Below are 18486 nucleotides of genomic sequence, written 5' to 3'. Positions count from 1 at the left end.
CTGTCCTAAGAATTGAAAGACAACTAGAGTATTTGGAACAGAGAAAGCTAATAAAAAATGCAAATCCCAGTCATGAGAAGAGAAGTGAAGGTGTTTACTAAGTATCACCAAGGAAACCACAGCAAAAGGAGAAGTGAATCTCCCCCCAAAATAAACTGTGCTGTTAGAATTTTGTTTTAAAGATTCGTTGTCAAGAACACTACAATTTTTAATTTGCTAAGTAGAGTATTACTAAGATTTGGGCAGTTTTAATGTATTCTTTTTCATTTGATTTTTATTCCTTTCTATACTGACTTACTGGAAATTGAGGGATGACTTTGATGTGCTGAAGTGTTTAGATCAGTAATTTTCACTGTTGAACAGTCACAGAAAGAGAGAATCTTACCTTGTTTTCTTGGCTGGGGATTTTGTGTGGGTGTCTGAGGTGCAGCTGCACCATGAGTTTCTTGGCAGTCAGGACAGGGCACTTCTCAATGCAGTTCATCTTGAATAGGAAGAAACTGAAGAGTAAAAAGTCTACTTTGAATGCACTAAATTCAGGGGAAAACACCCAGGGCCTGAACCTTCCGCTGACATCCTGTTACTTGGTTAAATGGATACAGCAGCCTCAGACCTATGTCCAGGTTTTATGGTAGGAACACATGAAGGGGAGAACAGTGAAAGCTTTGTTTCAGTACAAAACTATCAGTTACCACATCTAGTTTTTAAATGTTTTTGGTTTTTGTTTGTGGTCTATTTAAGTTTTTTCTTTAAAGAACACTTAATAAAAAAGGCAGATTGATGGAAACCTAGCTTTGCTTGCAAGTGTGAATTCATATTTTTATGTAGCTTCTCAGAAGGATTTTTTCAGATTTATTTATATACAGATGGATTCCCAGATCTGCTTTTATTGCTCACGTTTTCTTCACTCTCCTTTGACCTCTTCTGTAGTCTATAAGCATCATGTTTTCCAAAACCCTCAAATTAAATGCAGACAGTATAGAACTTCTCATTTTTAAGCACACTTGCATCCTTCCCTTTGCATAAACTCATCGTTACCCTTCATAAGCAGAAACCTTTGAGCTGCATCCAGTGCTTAACTGCTTGTTTGTATCTTTACTGTTTTTTAGTATTACTACTTTCAGAGTAGTATAAAGTCTTGTTCTATGGACAGTGTCCCTGAGTTCAAATCCAGTCCTGCTACTTACTTTGTTGGTTTCATTAGTTTTTTTAGTTTTTAACTTCTAAAATAAAGATAAATATGTTAGAACCTTGTAAGTTTTTTTTAAGACGTAAGAGAATGCATACAAAGCACTTAATTTAAAATAAATACTCAGGAGAAGAGATGCTAGCTACCATTTTATTCTTGATTTAAGTCCAGTCTTCTAGAATCTATTAATAGCTGTCTTTCTGGTTGATGTCATTTAGTCTAAAGATCGTCTGTATGCTGATGACTTCCCACTAATACTTCTGTTCCTAACCTCACTTTTTCCTAAGCTCCAGACTTGCAGGTCTGACTGCTACTATATTATCTACACTTAAATGTCAGATGCATACTTCAAACATAACATGTCTTAAAACAACTTTTGATCTCTATCACCCGCCCCTGCTCGTTTACCCAATCTTTTCCTCCCCATTCTTTTCTATCTCAGTTAATGGTAGCACCCTTTGTACTTCTGGCTTTTGTTTAGCTACCAGCCCCTGTCCATTTAATCAGCACATCTTAATAGCATTATCCCCAGAATATATCCTGAATCTGACTCCTTGTTGTCATCTTATCTACTACCATCATAGTCTAAGACAATAATCCTTTCCTGTCCTAGGCAATTTTGTAATGAATGATCTTCTTATTTCTCTGTATTTCATGATAAGACTGGACCATTTTTAGTCTTACCTTGAACAATCCATTCTCTACATTGAAGAACAATATTCTAAAAAAAGATTATTCCCCTTCTTTTTATTGAAATTAGAAAACTATCTAGAGTTCTTGAAAGCCTTTCATGACCTAGCTCCTCTCTGACTTTCTGCTAGTCTCTCAAACCCTGCTAGTTCATTCCATCTGAAGGCTCTTTTTACTAGCCTTTTCCTCTCTTTGGGATATTTTTCATCCATATCTTCACAATGTGGCTCCTTGCAATTTTTAGGTCTCAGATGTCAACTCCTTAGAGAGACTTACCCTGACATCTTTCCTTCTTTTCTTAAGTTAATCACTATCTGAAATTTCCCTTCCTCTTCCTTCTTTCATAAAGTGCCCCTCCCCAAACCCAAAGGAATTTAATTTCCATACAAGAACTTTATCCATTTTATTCACTGCCATATGCCCAGTGCTTAGAATGGAATCTGGTATTCAGAATGTTTTCAGTATTACAATACTATATGGGTGGATGGCTAGATGTAAGAATGAACAAGTATGTATCTGGTAATTTTTCTACAACCAGAGAAATGATAGATTGTTTCATCCTTACAAACTTTGTATAGGTGTTTGTTTTAGAATTAATTATGCTAATCTTTGTCCTAATTGCTTTTATCTATCACTTCTGTTTTTGATTGTAAGGCTTTCTTCTCTCATAGAGTGCTGGATACAATTTTAGTACTTAATGTTAATTAAATTGAAAATGCAATCTAACATCTTTATAGTCTCTGAAATTATAGAATATGTATTTCTGAAAGCAGCTGTGTTTAAAATACGCATTCCCCTTTTATCTCCTGCAGTTCACAATTGGACCCTTGAAGACACTCTTCAGTGGTTGATAGAGTTTGTTGAACTACCCCAATATGAGAAGAATTTTAGAGACAACAATGTCAAAGGAACGACACTTCCCAGGTGAGTCTTTGTTATGCAAATGTATTTTCCTCTCAGGGAGAGTTATATGCTAGATGTCTTTTCCCATACTGAATCTACAAGTTACTTCCATGACTGAGGGCACAAAGGAAATATAAATGTATCCATTCTTTAATCTTTCTAAATTATACATTTTCAACTTTTAATCAGTTTTTCTTGTCTAAATAATCAGGCTCTTGAAAAAAATTATTTCCAAGGAACTTGATTTTGAGTTTCAGAAGGTGGGTCAACTATATTATTTGTAAATAACATCAAGGGTCAACTTTTGACCGATCTAAGAAAAACTTTTTTATTTGATACTGATTCATTGTTGTGAACACACCTACTTGAATGGATTAATGTGCATCTCTTTCTTGTGACATTTTAAATGACAATACCATTGAATTATGGTGTCTATACGTTATGCCTGAATTTTAAAAATGAAATTAATAAAAAATAGCAGCCATTTAAAAATGTATGTTACATACAAGTACTTTATATTATCTCATTTAACCCTCATGATTAAAATGAGCTATATATTGTCCTTCCCATTTTACAGGTTAAAAAAACCAAGTCAGAGACAAGTTAAACATTTCGCCCAAGGCAGCATTTAAACCCAGATAGATTTGATAGCAAAGTCCACGTTGCCAGTTTTTCCCTTAGATGTCTGAATCCAGTTGTTTTCTAAATTTTATTTTCTAAATTATATCTAAATTGTATCATTTGCAAATACCAAATGATGTAATTTAGAAATTATAATTTCTAATTAATTTAATTAACTTAATAATTTTGAAGGATTTAAATGTCAGAATTTGCAATTCTACCAGAATTTTTTACCCTTACAAGATTGCTTCTTAAGTTTTATTTTTCCCTGGATGATTTCCTACATCAAAAAAGACTAATCAGTTATTACAATCTGATCATTATATGTAATGAAATATATACATTGTGTCCCTAATCAACTTCCTTACATGCCCTATTTAGATATGTATCCTTTGTTGCTTTGAGTTTTGTATTTTGGATCAAGTTGAAAGTTTTCAAATCTCTCTTAAATGTATTCTGAACACCAACATGAGTATTTCTGATTTTATTATATACATGACTAGAATGATGAAATTATGGGGATAAGAGTCAATTCGGTAAGTACTTCCTGAATATCTTTTATGTTCATAGTACAACTAGATGTTCGAAAGAAGACAAAAATCAAATAAAATATAGTTCTTTTAATTAAAACAAGTTCTTAAAACAGAGTCAAACATTAAAATGAAATTAGAGTTTTTTAGTTTATATATGTTGCCCTGGGTATGAGGAACAATAGGAATTTCCTTGTTGCCTTTTGAGAAACTTCTTTATATAACAGCAACATGAAATAAAATAGGCTAATCTGTGTTTTGACAATCAATGTTATAGCTACTCATTTCTTTTGGTTAAGTAAAGATGATCAGAGATGCTTCCAATTCTGGTAAAATTGTGACATCACACACTTGTCAAGATAACTCCTTAAACAGTGAATGTGTTACTATAGAAAAACATTATAAGCTCAGTTTTCAGGTCAGCCCATTGGAACCTTTTTTTGGGGAGGAGAAAGGAAAACAATAAACTCTTTCTTAAGCCCCTGTTATGTAGTAATGGAAATTAGATGAGTCCACTTAAAGGAGCAATATCTATTAATTTCAATTATTATGTAAGTTCCAGAGCTCTTTGTATGGTATCTGTAGACATAAGAGCTAGTTAGAAGAATGTGTAAGAAAATGTATTATGTATTCTAGATAGTTGGCCTACAACAGTCCATTATGAAGTTTCTTTTCTGTGACGTTAAAACCCTTTACATCTGCTAAAGGTAGCCAGAACTATGTTTTTTGTTGACTATAGTGGTGATCTTAAACCTTTCACTGTGTTTTCTACTCTGTAATTGTTACTACCAAACATTATACTAAGACTCTCTTCACCCGACACATACCACCTCATTTCTTTCAGGCCTATGTGGCCTTCCCTGATACCCTCACCCACTCAGGTGGAATCATTTTTACCTCTGGACTCATATTGAATCTTGCATAAAATTTTGTTATGTATTTTCTTTTTTACTACATCTCGTTGTCTTTCTTAGTCTATTGATAGTTTGCTATTAATTCATGCATCCATCCATCCATCCATACATTCATTCAGCTATTATATAAACATTTATCAAGCTTCTACTTTTGGCAAGTACTACATTAGGCTTTGGGGATACAGAGGTAAGACATAGGCTTTGCCTTTGTGCAGTTTGATAAGTGTCATGTTAAAGGTGTAAGGGAAGCATTATAGGAAAGTACCTGTGAAGATAAAGGAAGGCATTTTAGAGAGGGAATGTTAGAGTTCTTTGCTCTTTAGGGTTTTATAGAAGCCTCATAGGAGTTCCTGTAATTTCTCCATACTTAGAGAGTACTGATACCTTTCTCTACAAAATGTAGTGTTTCAGAGTAGTCTTTGGAATTGTACGTATTTGGGTTTGAATCCTTGCCTTAACTATTACTAATTATGTAACCTTAGGCAAGTTACTCTCTCACAAGTATCTTCACCTATAAAATGGAAATACTATTATAAGGTTTTCTTGACTATGAAGCCATTGGTACAGGACCCAGCATATATTATATGGCTGTGTTTATTGTCGTTGTTATTATTAGATTTTCTGTAATGAAATCTTTACTAGCATCATACTTGGTTGTTAAGAAATCTTAGTTGAGTACTGGGCTGCTTGTATTTACAGTCCATAATAAAGTGATTTTATTTCCTTATTTTACCTGTGCCCCCTACATGCTTTCTTCATAGCTAATAAAATGGTTTAGTGCTTCTTATTATATAAATTCCTTTACCTACCTACCTCAATCCGTGAAGGCTTTTTAGTTCCCACTTGTGACTTCAATGTACTTTGTTCAATTTTTAAACAGTTTAAACATTCGAATGTTAAAGGTATAGATTTTTTGATACTTTTAAAGAAAATCAATATGATCTAAATTGAAAACTTTTTAAAAGTGTGCTGTAGATGTTAAATTAAGTTACTTATGGTTTTATTATCCTTTATGAAAGGATAATAAATGACAGAAGTAATTAATGATTATAAAACATTTTCAACTGTAGGCTGGGCACGGTGGCTCACGCCTGTAATCTCAGCACTTTGGGAGGCCAAGGTGGGTGGAACACGAGGTCAGGAGATCGAGACCATTCTGGCCAACATGGTGAAACCCCATCTCTACTAAACATACAAAAAGTTACCCAGGCATGGTGGCGGGTCCCTGTAGTCCCAACTCCTCGGGAGGCTGAGGCAGGAGAATCGCTTGAACCCGGGAGGCAGAGGTTGCAGAGAGCCGAGATCGAACCATTGCACTCCATCCTAGGTGACAGAGTGAGACTCTTGTCTCAAAAAAAAAAATTTTTTTTTCAACTTTATAAATTTCTAAATCATAGTAAGTCATAACAGAAAGTAACCTTAGAAAATAAAAACTTTTTCAGTGTAGCTACTAAATGATTAACATACAGGAGTCTTTCTGCAGCTAAGTTTGCTCTGAAGAGGTTTTTGAAACGTGTAACAAATTATTAAATCGCACATGGATGAGCTCCAAGTCATCATCAGTAATATGTAAAGTATTAAATGTGTTGCTCAAATATTTAAAGTTATGTACTAGAAATGTTTTCACTTAATATATATATATGTTTTTCAAATAGGATAGCAGTGCACGAACCTTCATTTATGATCTCCCAGTTGAAAATCAGTGACCGGAGTCACAGACAAAAACTTCAGCTCAAGGCATTGGATGTGGTTTTGTTTGGACCTCTAACACGTTAGTATTTTCTCTCACTCAGAGGATGATGTAAAATAATATCCTGATCATCTCTGTGTTATTTAAGGAAAGAAAAGATAGTAGGCCTCTAAGAAGAATCATCTATTCACTGTGAAAGAAGTATAATACTTTCTTAAAAGATTTATAGGATGGGATTTTCTGTCACTGAAACATGAGTGTGAAATTTTCAAAGCTGGTTACTAATGTAAGAAGTTATATATAAAAAAACTGTATTTAGCTGCTAATTTAGAATTTTTAGATTTAAAACTTTGGATCTTTGGAGGAGTTTTAATGTTGCTGTTACTATAATTGGATATTCACTGAGGAATCTCTTAAAAAATAATACAATCTAACCATCTTGATGGCATGAAGCAATAGAGCCTAACAGTTTCACTAAGTACTAAGAAAAGGGTTTTTTAGATATAGATGGAAAGCAAAGACTCACTTGAAGCTTTATAAATTAACGAACTATACTGGCAGGAGCAGGAAGTAGGCAATGTTATTTGATTGTTTTGAAGAGAAACATTTGAGAAAGTGTTATGCAATATCTGTAAAGAAAATAAACCTTGTATTTATTTACTTTGACAGGAATATTTTTTTCCCCAGAAGAGAAGTTTAATATGTTTGTTTTATTTAATTTCAAATTTTTCAAAAAGCTTTGGGAGAAAGTGTTTGAAAAGTACACCTTTTAAAGGAATTATTTTTTTAAGTCAAAAAAGAATAACAAAATTAATACAAGAAAAATGGCTTCCACAAGTTATAAAGTAGGAAACTAATGTTTATTCTCCCTGAATTCTTGGAGTTAGATTTTCAGGTTTCTATGATACCATCTTGGGAATGGCCCTTCTAAAAAAGGGTAACTAGAATTGGTTGAATAGATTTCATGACTTTACTGGTGGTTCTTTTTTGGCTTGGACTAAAAGAGCAGCTGGTGAAACAGCTGGAACTCCCCTTATGAGAGTTGGTGGAAATGCACTGTTGGTGGAAATTACAAACCCTAGGAAACAGAACACTACTGAAATGCCGAGCGTTCCATAGAGATGATGCCCTTTCCAACCTTTTCCTTGTCCTCACTTCCAGACTGAATCCATTGGGGGATTGTCTTCTGTGGGATTCTGTCCAATTTTTCTCATGTGAGTGGTTGGTAAAAATAGGAATTAAAGTATAGAATTTGTTTCTATTTACAACTTGATCAGGAATATTCATATTTTATTAATCTTGGAACTAACACCTTTCTAAGCCCCAAAAATTATATTACCAAGTCATTTGAAAAGAAATCAAACTAGTCGCAAAAAAGATTGTAAACAAATATTTAAGTAAACCATTTAAAAAGTTAATGATTTTAAATGTTTGTCTTAGAATGATTATTTGAGTGAATGTGCCCCATAGTGAGAACACTTATGTTAGATTTATTTTAAAAACCAACATTGTGAAATGAACAGAGATACATTTTAAAGGAGTTTTTTTTTTTTTTTAAATCTTTTCCAGTCTAGTGCTTATTATTGAGTGTGGGACCTTATTTATCTATTTATTGTTATTTATGGTCAGAGAATAGGGCTCATAGTTGAAGGAGAACCTGAGTTGAACATCTCAGTGTGAGGCAGAAATAAAAAATGCTTTTGAGATTGTAGCTTTCAGCAGTACATTTCTTCCACTACAGGTGGAAGGGTGAGGGTGTGCACTCTGGCAATATGGAGAACTGAGAGTCTCTGATGTAGAGCATGCTACATATCATACTACGCAAACATAGCCAAACCCCAGACTTGTCAGCCTAGGAACTTGGGATTTCTGTAGAATTCTTTATGTCACCACCCTTCAAAATATGTTTCTGCTGGAGGCCTGGCCATTTAGGCAGTTTTTCACTGTGAGCTGTATCTCTTTGGAGCATTACGATAATATATTAGCTATCATTGTGTCTCTGTTCCAGAGAGCCCCGTGAAAATTAGTGTGTACTGACTGGGCTGAATTAGGAAATTTGAATAGTGATTTCTGTGTTTTGTATCACCGAAGGCAGTAGGCCCTGGCTCCTCCCTTGTTGTTTTAGACATACGGCTGGGGGTTAGCATCATGCCAGTAACCCCTGTATCTCTGGCATATAGACACCTAAAATTGAATAATTGTTATTACTATTTAACCCAGGCTTTTATCAGCCTTAGCACTAGTCACTCTTTGGGCTGGATAGTTCCTGGATAAGTCTTTGTTATCAGCAGGGGGGACACAGGGAGGAGGTTGTCTTGTGCACTGTAGGATGTTCGGCAGTACTTCTGGCATCTGCCCACTAGATGCCAGTAACCACTCCTCCAAGTTGAGACAACCCAAAATTGTCAAATGTCTGCTAGGGGTGGGTGAGGAATTACCACCAGCCTTGAGAACCACTGATTAGCCTAACCTAATTAGTTATATGGCTACCTCCTTGGGGAAAATACATTTTGGTGAGTGATCAGGTTTGTAAGTGTGTCAAAAACGTGACAGCTGTCTGGCTTCACTGAAGGAAGGGAGTTGGGATGATGGTGGTGATACTTTTGATGGCTCCCTTCACCCCACAGAGGACCATTCTGGCAGCATATGATTGGAGGTGTGGTTGCGTTTTCAAGGGTCCCCATGACTTTGGCCACCCCGTCTACCACCAGCAGGGGCATGGTGTGTCCTTATGAGTTTACCTCTACCCTTCTATAAGTCTAGTATATCAAAGAGTTATAAGAAGCACAGTCATTATTTGAAGAAAGAATTTTTAAAAGGCTAGAGCTTGTGCATAGGAAAGAGATCTCCACTTTTTGGTTTTATTTTAGATACTACTTAAAAAGTGTCTTTTTGTATTGAGGTCCTGTCCTATTCAAAGATTAATTTAATCGTCTGTAATTCTCTTAATAGGCCCACCTCATAACTGGATGAAAGATTTTATCCTCACAGTTTCTATAGTAATTGGTGTTGGAGGGTGCTGGTTTGCTTATACGCAGAATAAGACATCAAAAGAACATGTTGCAAAAATGATGAAAGATTTAGAGAGCCTACAAACTGCAGAGCAAAGTCTAATGGACTTACAAGAGAGGTAAGTTCAGAAAAATCATAACTCATGTTATTTATGTAGGCAAATACAATTTGTAAAAAAAGTAATATGGGCATATGCTTAAACACTTATATTTAGGTTATTATACACATCAGGAATATATGCATATTTGATTTCACATTTTTTTAGAAAAGTATATTTTTATAATTACAGATTTATTATAAATGTGTGTACTTGAGAATAAATGACTAGAAGAACAGTGGAGGTAAGTCAAATATAGTGGGATTAGATGTGTAGCTAAGTTTTATTTTTAACTTGATTTAAATAATTATGAACTTTTAAAAAGCTTTTTGCGGAAGAGTATTTCCCTGTTTTCCCTGTCTTTTGAGCCCAGGATAACCAAAATAGCTGTATAGTAAGTTGCCTGATATTTTTATTAGCCAAACTTAGGGCTAATGAAAAATGCTATGATTTCTGATTGAAATATGTATTTAATTGCTTGACACAGTATTCATTATTTTGTAAAAAATAAAACTTTGGAAATTTTTGTGAGGAATTTTTATTTTTATTGTTCTATAAGGCTTGAAAAGGCACAGGAAGAAAACAGAAATGTTGCTGTAGAAAAGCAAAATTTAGAGCGCAAAATGATGGATGAAATCAATTACGCAAAGGAGGAGGCTTGTCGGCTGAGAGAGCTAAGGGAGGGAGCTGAATGTGAATTGAGTAGACGTCAGTATGCAGAACAGGAATTGGAACAGGTATTTACATTTAAAAAAGTCACTTGTAAAGATGTTAACATTGCCACTCTGAGGAGGCAGGTCCTGTTTTTCTTCAGTTTCCTACATTTAGTTCCATTGTCTACTGTTCCTCAGTTGATAAAAGAATCATTTATGTTGTTAGCATTGATCAAAGTTCATATAGCAAAATAACACAGTAACTGAAAGATAAAGTTGCCATCATGTTCACTCATTCATGAAATCTTATCTCTTGCCATGTTCATTGTCTTGAGTAAATTTAAGGTGTTTAACATCTGTAATATGTTTAAGTGTCTGACTGTAATGTAGTAAGATAAAGTATATCTAGGTTTGAACTTCTCTGCAAAGGTAAAGGATCTCTATTAAACATCCATTTGAATCCTGTTAAATAGTTTTAGAACATAATCTGCTAAAAATTCTGAAGTTCCTTTCCAATACCTGCTTCTCCTGTTCGGTTACTTAAGATAGAATATAGGCATTTAGGCATTGCACAGAGTCCTTTGGAGAGGGTGAGGTGCTGGGAGAATTTAATTATAGGCAGACGCATTCATTTCCTGTTCCTGCTGTTAAAAAAAAAAAAAAAAAGCTACAAACTTAGTGGTTTAAATAAACATAAATTTATCATCGTAAAGTTCTGGAGGTCAGAGTGAGTTGAGGCGAGCCTGCAGGACTGTGTTCCCTCTGCAGGCTGTAAGGGAGGATGTTCTTCCTTGCCTTCTCCACTGGTAAAGGCCACCCACGTTTCTCAGCTCATGGCCCCTTCCTCTGTCTTCAAAGTACGTCATTCCAGCCTCTACTTCTGTGGTCCCATCTCCTCCTTCTGACTTTGATGCTTTTGTTGCTGATAATGAAACTGAAGAACAAAATGAGGATTATAAAACTTGCTCAAAATTAGAGGTGACTCAGTTATAAAGCAGGGGCAAGAACTTAGGTATTCTGCCTCCACCTCATTTTATGCACTGTTGCTGCCTTCTTAATAGAGTGCTAAGAAAGAAATGCAAATTAAGTGATGAATGACTTAAGGTCAACTCAGGAGAAAATATGCACTGTGCATTACTGTTTCCTTCAAGATCGCCATTTTATGAGAATATGTCTGACTGAACGCAGCCATTTTTTTAATAACTGTTAACCACTCCTTCTCTGACACCCCTAGATGTCTGTGTTTTGGAGCTCTTCCCTCTAAGAACTCTTAGATGTATTTTACAGTCATGTCCCATTCACCTAACAAATCATAGCAGCACAGAATGTAATAAAGAATCAGGGAGTTGGCAAAAAAGACCTAGTCGAAATCATACTGTATCCGAGAATTGGGTACTATGCCCTTTACCCTCCTGCCTTTTTCCACCAAGACGTCCAACTCGCAGTTTGTTCTGGTATATTTCTGTCTTTCTAAACTTTGTACATAAGAAAGAGCGATTCAGAAAACAGTAGTTTGGAATTCTACAGAGATATAAACTGATGGTAGTACTTCACAGGTGATTGTCTCACAGTGAGGGAGAAAAGACAATATAAAAAAAGGGCCCAAGAATTATGGACATTCTAACTTAAAGCTTTGGGAGAGAGACCGTGCACATCTCAGTAGACTCTGAAGTTACCAAAATATGATGTATTGGTATGAATGTAATCTCACTAGATCCTGGGTCAATAAAAGGTGATTTAAAGGAAGGAAATTGGTATTTTAAAAAGAACACTGTCTGGCATGATTATATTAATAAGAAACACAATTTTCTGAGGGCTTACTCTGTACCAGAAGTGTATGCCACAAACATTGCCAGTGGTTTGCTCATAAATTTTAATCCTCACAGCACATAGATATTATCTTCATTTACAAATGAGCTGTGTAGGGAGGCTAGATAACTTATTTGCCTTGGGTTACACAGCTGTTAACTGGTAAAGGCAAGATTTTGCGTGTCATATTCCAAAGTCTGTGTCTTCTCATACTGCTATTAAAAGCCTTGCTTGTAGAAATAAGTTTAACTGAGAAATGATGTATAATATGACATAACCCACAATTCCACATAGTTCAGGGAATTACTGTATTTTGTCTGGAGAATAATCAACATAAATTTAGAAGTCAGGAAAATCCGGTAGGTTTTTTATATAGTGTTATTTTTCCTAGAACAGAGACTTTTGGGTGACTAAGTACCACTTTATATTTTGTGTGATTTAAATAGTTTTCACAAATTGGTTTCTTAGAAAAAGTCTCAGGAAGCCTTTAATCAGGGCAAATGAAATACCCCTATTCTCCATGAGACAATAAGCCTTAGGAACTTACTGAAGGTTACACAGATGATAAATAATACAGTTGGGTCTAAAAACCAAGTTTTCAGATATTTAGGCTGTTTTTGTGACATCATGTTTTTACTTACTGTTGTTTTATTCCTAAGATACAAAAATTATGTAAATAATTGTTACATTTTAAACAGTTATTTATTGTTTGCAAAAGCTGTTTATTATTCAATTTTTTCTGTGTTCATTCCCCTATAAACAACAATGTGATTTAAACTAAGGGTTGGGATTTAGATCAAATGAAACATTTATGAGTAATAGCAGAGAAAACAGTTAAATAGTTGCTACTATCAGAAGGTCAGACTTTCCACAAGTTTGAGTCATTATTTGGCAATCAGTCTAAACATTGTTCATCTTCAATTTATGCTAAAAAATATATAAGTAGTTTTTATGTTAAATGTGTTTGAGCTCTTTTAGGGGAAATACATTTATGGAAATATTAAGAAAAATCTATGATTAAAGAGCATAACTTGAATGAATTTTGTTGAGATTCTCTGTATAATTCCTTGGAAGTGAAAATTGTATAGAAATTTTAGCTTTAAAATCTTCTGAGAAAAAGGGCTTGTGTACATACATTTTGTGGTGTTATGCAGGTCTGCATGAACTGGAGCTTAAATTTTATCTTCCTGAGAGATTAGCAGGGACGCTGCACAGCTTACCCAACTGACTTGTTAAACACAGTATTGTCCCAAGCCATTGCAGTTATGTAGGCAGATATGTTGCCTGGGATTTGTTTTCAGTGAGTTAATGCTCTTCCCCTTACTTTAATGTGTTTTTGAATTGTTACCTAGTGTTGCATTGTGAATTTTGTTTTTAATTTTGGAATCTTAAAAGATATTTTTCTACACAATTCTTTGTTTTCACACTAACTGACAGCTGTTCCTTTTCTTTATCAGAAGTTTGTGTATAGTACTCTTGCTGGTTTATTCTGGCACACTATAAAGTTTATTCAAATAAGTTGGGTTTGTTCAGATCAAACATTCCTTTGCTCTTCAGTGTCCTTAGTTAGCTTTGGGGAAAATTAATCTGTGGAGTGGTGCTCGACACGCAGGATGCTCTGTAGTCGCTTGTCGCTTTGCCTCAAGGTCTTGAGTGTGAGTGAGTGTGCACAATTTCATAAATTACATCCTGTATCTTTACACATCTTTAGTTTGAAAACTCTTGCTAGTTTTTAAGTAAATCGTTCCAAGAATGAATCATCTATTCCTTCTGTGTCTTTCCTTAGTGAGGCTTTCCTTATGATACTTTTTCTTAGCGTTTATCAACTAACCACCACGCATTTTTGTTTTTTTCTGTTTATTTTCTGGCTCCATTAAATGGCAGGTGGAAGAAATACTATGACATCCTTATACTGAAGACTATGCATAGTTTCTCATGAAAAAATCAAGTGGATTCTCACTCAGAATCTGTTTCCTCACAATCTGTACATGCTCTGCAGATGTTCACTTAGCTACTTTCTGGTATATTCAAAGCAGGGAATTATGTAGCAGAAGTGGTAACACAGACAATAATAGGTAGATATACTTGGCAACAATAAGAAATAACTAGCCATAAAGAAGATGTCATGAAAAACTACAGAAAAATACAAGTTTTAAAAAATCAGTATATAGTGAAGGAGCTACAGTAGGGTCTTTTGGAAACATTCGGAGGAGGAGTAGAACGTGTATCCACCCAATTTTGGACACTTCTTTATATAATTCATAAATGAAATATGCATTATGGGAAAAATATGATCCGTTTTAGTTTGTATATATCCTTGATTATTTCCCCCTCAGTCTGGTTTTCATAACATACAAAACTAAATATTGTAACTTAAGATATAAATAAGCCCTCTCTACCCTCCTTGACTTCACAACTTTGCCTCGTGGATTTAAGATGCACTTGAAGCTCAGCCTTAATTTTAATGCTAGAAATCTATTGTATTTAGACTTTGCAGTTTAAAATGATGTTTACAAAGAGCGTAATTAAAATAGCTTTTTCTTTTAGTTTGGATACTAAAAAATATTTTAATCCTTCCTTCTTCCCTTTCTCCTTTCCTGCCTCTTTCCTTTCCTTCTTCTAGGTTCGCATGGCTCTGAAAAAGGCCGAAAAAGAATTTGAACTGAGAAGCAGCTGGTCTGTTCCAGATGCACTTCAGAAATGGCTTCAGTTAACACATGAAGTTGAAGTGCAATACTACAATATTAAAAGACAAAACGCTGAAATGCAGCTAGCTATTGCTAAAGATGAGGTACTCTCTTGTATTTCAAAGTTTACTAAATTTGTTTCTTAGGCTGCATTCTTAGAGGGATTACTCAACTGGGATACACAGATCTGAATAAAAGTTTTATTATTGCAGATTCCTTTTTCAAACTGGAACTTATTGTGTAAATAGACTTTAGTAATCATAAGCTTTAAATTAAAATTACTGCATTTGGATACTTTTCAAAGTGACCTTAGTGATTTAAACATTCTTTTTTTTTTTTTTATCATTATCATAAAAGTTTTATACAGAGCTTTTTTCCTTTAGGTTGCTGCTTCATATCTGATTCAGGTTAGTAGTTACTGGAAATTAATTTTGACACTTACATTGTGTGGAATGAGAATAAGTGTTAATCTGAATTCTAGCAAAAGAATTTAAAAGCTTAGTTCACTCACTAGCACCATTATAGTAGGATATAGTTAATGTTTTTGTTACTTTTAGTACAAGATTCGGGTCTTCCTGAACCATAGAAATAAGAGAAAAATTCTCCAGAATCAAGTTTTGAATTACATCGATTGGCTTAGGAAAGCACATTTTCTCCCTTATCTGTTTTCTTTTTTGGAATGCAGGGATATCTTGGCTAGTAATTCTCTACTGGTTTTATGATTGTTAATATATTAAAAACCAAAATAAACTTTATTATTTTATATATATAAAAATGTTTGTATTTTTTTCAAACCTAGCCTTATTTTATTCCTTTTCGGTTTCTAGGCAGAAAAAATTAAAAAGAAGAGAAGCACAGTCTTTGGGACTCTGCACGTTGCACACAGCTCCTCCCTAGATGAGGTAGACCACAAAATTCTGGAAGCAAAGTAAGAATGTTATTTTAGTTTTTATTTGCTTTATTGTTATCGTGTTGAAATGAGTAATTTATAAAAAAAATACATTTATCATTTAATTATATAATTACATAATTTATATTAGTTTTAAAAGTGAGTTATTTCTTCTTGAAATTAGTTAATTGCCACGGTCTGTTCATGTATTGCCTTCTTTCAGTGCCATATTAAAGACTTTTTGATGCAGTAAGTAATTTCTTTATTGGCTTTTCCAGGAAAGCTCTCTCTGAGTTGACAACTTGTTTACGAGAACGACTTTTTCGCTGGCAACAAATTGAGAAGATCTGTGGCTTTCAGATAGCCCATAACTCAGGACTCCCCAGCCTGACCTCTTCCCTTTATTCTGATCACAGCTGGGTGGTGATGCCCAGAGTCTCCATTCCACCCTATCCAATTGCTGGAGGAGTTGATGACTTAGATGAAGACACACCCCCAATAGTGTCACAATTTCCTGGTAAGTGGTGAGTTCAACAAAAAGTGTTGGTATAGGTTTTATAGTAATTTTCCCCTGTGTCCTTTTACGAATCATGTACTTTGAAATCTATGAGAAAAAATTTGGGTTATCCTTCATTTTCTCTTTCTTTTTGTTAGTAATTTAAATATTTACTATTTGAGAAAACCATGTGAAACGCAGGTATAAATACTTTTTGTATATTTATATCATATATTTATATACACTTTAATCCGAGTGCTTTATAAATTTGATTATTAAATGTTTATTTGAGCAACTGTTTCATATAACATTATATTAAGTGTTGAATATAAGACTTTTTTTTTTTTAAAACAATGCTTGTAATTAAATCGAGATGAGGAGTCACATAAAAACATAATTGACGGTAAAGATAGCACATGATAAATGCCAAATCAGTATGGGAATGAAGTGCTGAGCTTTTGGGGAAAATATCCTTTCAAATGGCCACTTAATGTATAGTAGAAATAAAAATTAGGGGAAGATCTTGGAAACAGGGATTTGAATCCTAGCTCTGCCACTAACTCACTCTAGGTATGTACTTGTATTATTTTGCTGGTTTTACTTCTCTGGTTTGATGGCAGACAGTTAATGCAAGGAGAGTGAGGCGGCACTCAGCTCTTAAAGGAGACAAGAAGAGTGGACAGATTGTAAATAGAGCGAAACTAGAAGTGTGTGACTGCATTCATTTCGCTTGCTCCATACTGTGAGGTCGTGATGGTTGCAAAGTTATGTCTAGATCTGGGCCAGCTCTGCAGTTTGAATATTGTCAGTTTGTATTTGTTTATTTGAATTATATGCCCTTAAGCTTGCCAAATGCAACACTGATTCATAAGTACATGCTTTTGTTTGAAAACTGTAGCTTTTAAAAGTTGAATTTCCTCCTTAAAATCCATGTTTAATATCTGAATTGTGCCTGAAGGTGCATTCTCTAGATTGACTAGTTTTTTTCTTTGCTTTTTAAGAACACTTTTTGGGGTAGGGGCAGAGGTGTTGGATATCCATATGTCTGTTAAAAGGAACAATTGTACTAAATGTGAATAATTATTCTAGTTGTAAGTGATTGTGTCATATAGGCAAATTTAAACTTTTAAATAAGAAAAAAGTACGAGAGTTGGTTATAAATTTAATGTTTTAGAAATGCTGTGATCAGGTCGTGCGCGGTGGCTCATGCCTGTAATCCCAGCACTTTTGGAGGCTGAGGAGTGGGGATCACTGAGTCAAGAGTTCAAGACCAGCTTGGCCAATGTGGTAAAACCCTGTCTCTACTAAAAATACAAAAATTAGCTGGGCGTGGTGGCATGTGCCTGTAATCTCAGCTAGTCAGGAGGCTGAGACAGGAGAATCGCTTGAACCCGGGAGGCAGAGGCTGCAGTGAACCAAGATTGTGCCACTGCACTCCAGCCTGTGCGACAGAGCGAGACTCCGTCTCAAAAAGAAATATGTGATCAAATTTATTATCTCTGAAAAATAACTCATGCCAAGGATTACAATTTGAGAGCTCTGCCTCCACCCAGTGGCACCACAGAGGTACTCCACTCTGCTTAGTTAGAAGAGCCTAATTTCTGGACCTGATAAATGGAAAACTCTCAGCAATGGAAGTCTAGGAAAGGACGAAGGCTCTTCATTTCTATACCCTCCTGAGCAGTTAAATTTTTTTTTTTTCTTTACCATGGATTTGTGTAAATTTTACAAGTTTGAAATGATGACAAGGAAACATGCCTGTAGTGTGTTAAGAACACAGTAAAAGATGGTAACAATATACATAGAATAATATTGTCTATGTTTAATTATATGGAAATATCAATGGTTAACTCTGTGTAGATGGGGAGTGGGTGATTGTTGTTTTCCTATTACTTTTTAAAATATCTTTTCCTATTACTTTTTAAATATCTGCTAAGTGCTTTCCTTGGTGAGAATGTGATAACAATTTATTTAAACTTTCTTATAAAGTCGTCCACACACACTTAAAGTGACTGAAAATAATATACCCACCCACCAAAAAGATAAATAGATTTCAACATTTTTCTTTATCTTTTTCTCTGAAATAAACTGTTACAAATACACCTAAACCACATTGCCTCCCTTTCCCCACTGTTTTGAAGTTGTGACTTATGCTAAAGCCTGTTGTACTTTCATTAGATACATATATATCCATAACATTATATACAATTGTTGCGTGTTTAGAAATGTATATAAATGTTATCAAAGTAGGTGTTATTTTACAACATTTTTTGCTCAAAAGTTACGTTTTAAAAATGTTTCATGTT

The 18486-nt window shown here is 34.6% G+C and overlaps 1 protein-coding gene across 3 annotated transcripts in view; it reads left to right on the top strand.

Moving 5' to 3' along the window:
- Positions 1 to 18486, top strand: part of STIM2 (stromal interaction molecule 2) — a 162388-nt gene that overhangs the window by 127289 nt on the left and 16613 nt on the right. For 2 of the 3 annotated variants that reach the window (XM_008017696.3, XM_073012478.1), the window contains exons 4-11: positions 2692 to 2803; positions 6503 to 6618; positions 9490 to 9667; positions 10206 to 10383; positions 14732 to 14899; positions 15179 to 15202; positions 15623 to 15723; positions 15963 to 16201. In XM_008017696.3, the coding sequence (XP_008015887.1) occupies positions 2692 to 2803; positions 6503 to 6618; positions 9490 to 9667; positions 10206 to 10383; positions 14732 to 14899; positions 15179 to 15202; positions 15623 to 15723; positions 15963 to 16201 (1116 nt within the window). The remainder of the gene's footprint in view (positions 1 to 2691; positions 2804 to 6502; positions 6619 to 9489; positions 9668 to 10205; positions 10384 to 14731; positions 14900 to 15178; positions 15203 to 15622; positions 15724 to 15962; positions 16202 to 18486) is intronic. The other variant, XM_008017697.3, reaches the window with a different exon arrangement.

Source organism: Chlorocebus sabaeus, chromosome 27 (genome assembly GCF_047675955.1).
Source record: "Chlorocebus sabaeus isolate Y175 chromosome 27, mChlSab1.0.hap1, whole genome shotgun sequence".
Taxonomy (NCBI): Eukaryota; Metazoa; Chordata; class Mammalia; order Primates; family Cercopithecidae; genus Chlorocebus; species Chlorocebus sabaeus.
Note: the sequence above shows the minus strand (reverse complement) of the source record. Positions and strands in the feature narration are given on the sequence as shown.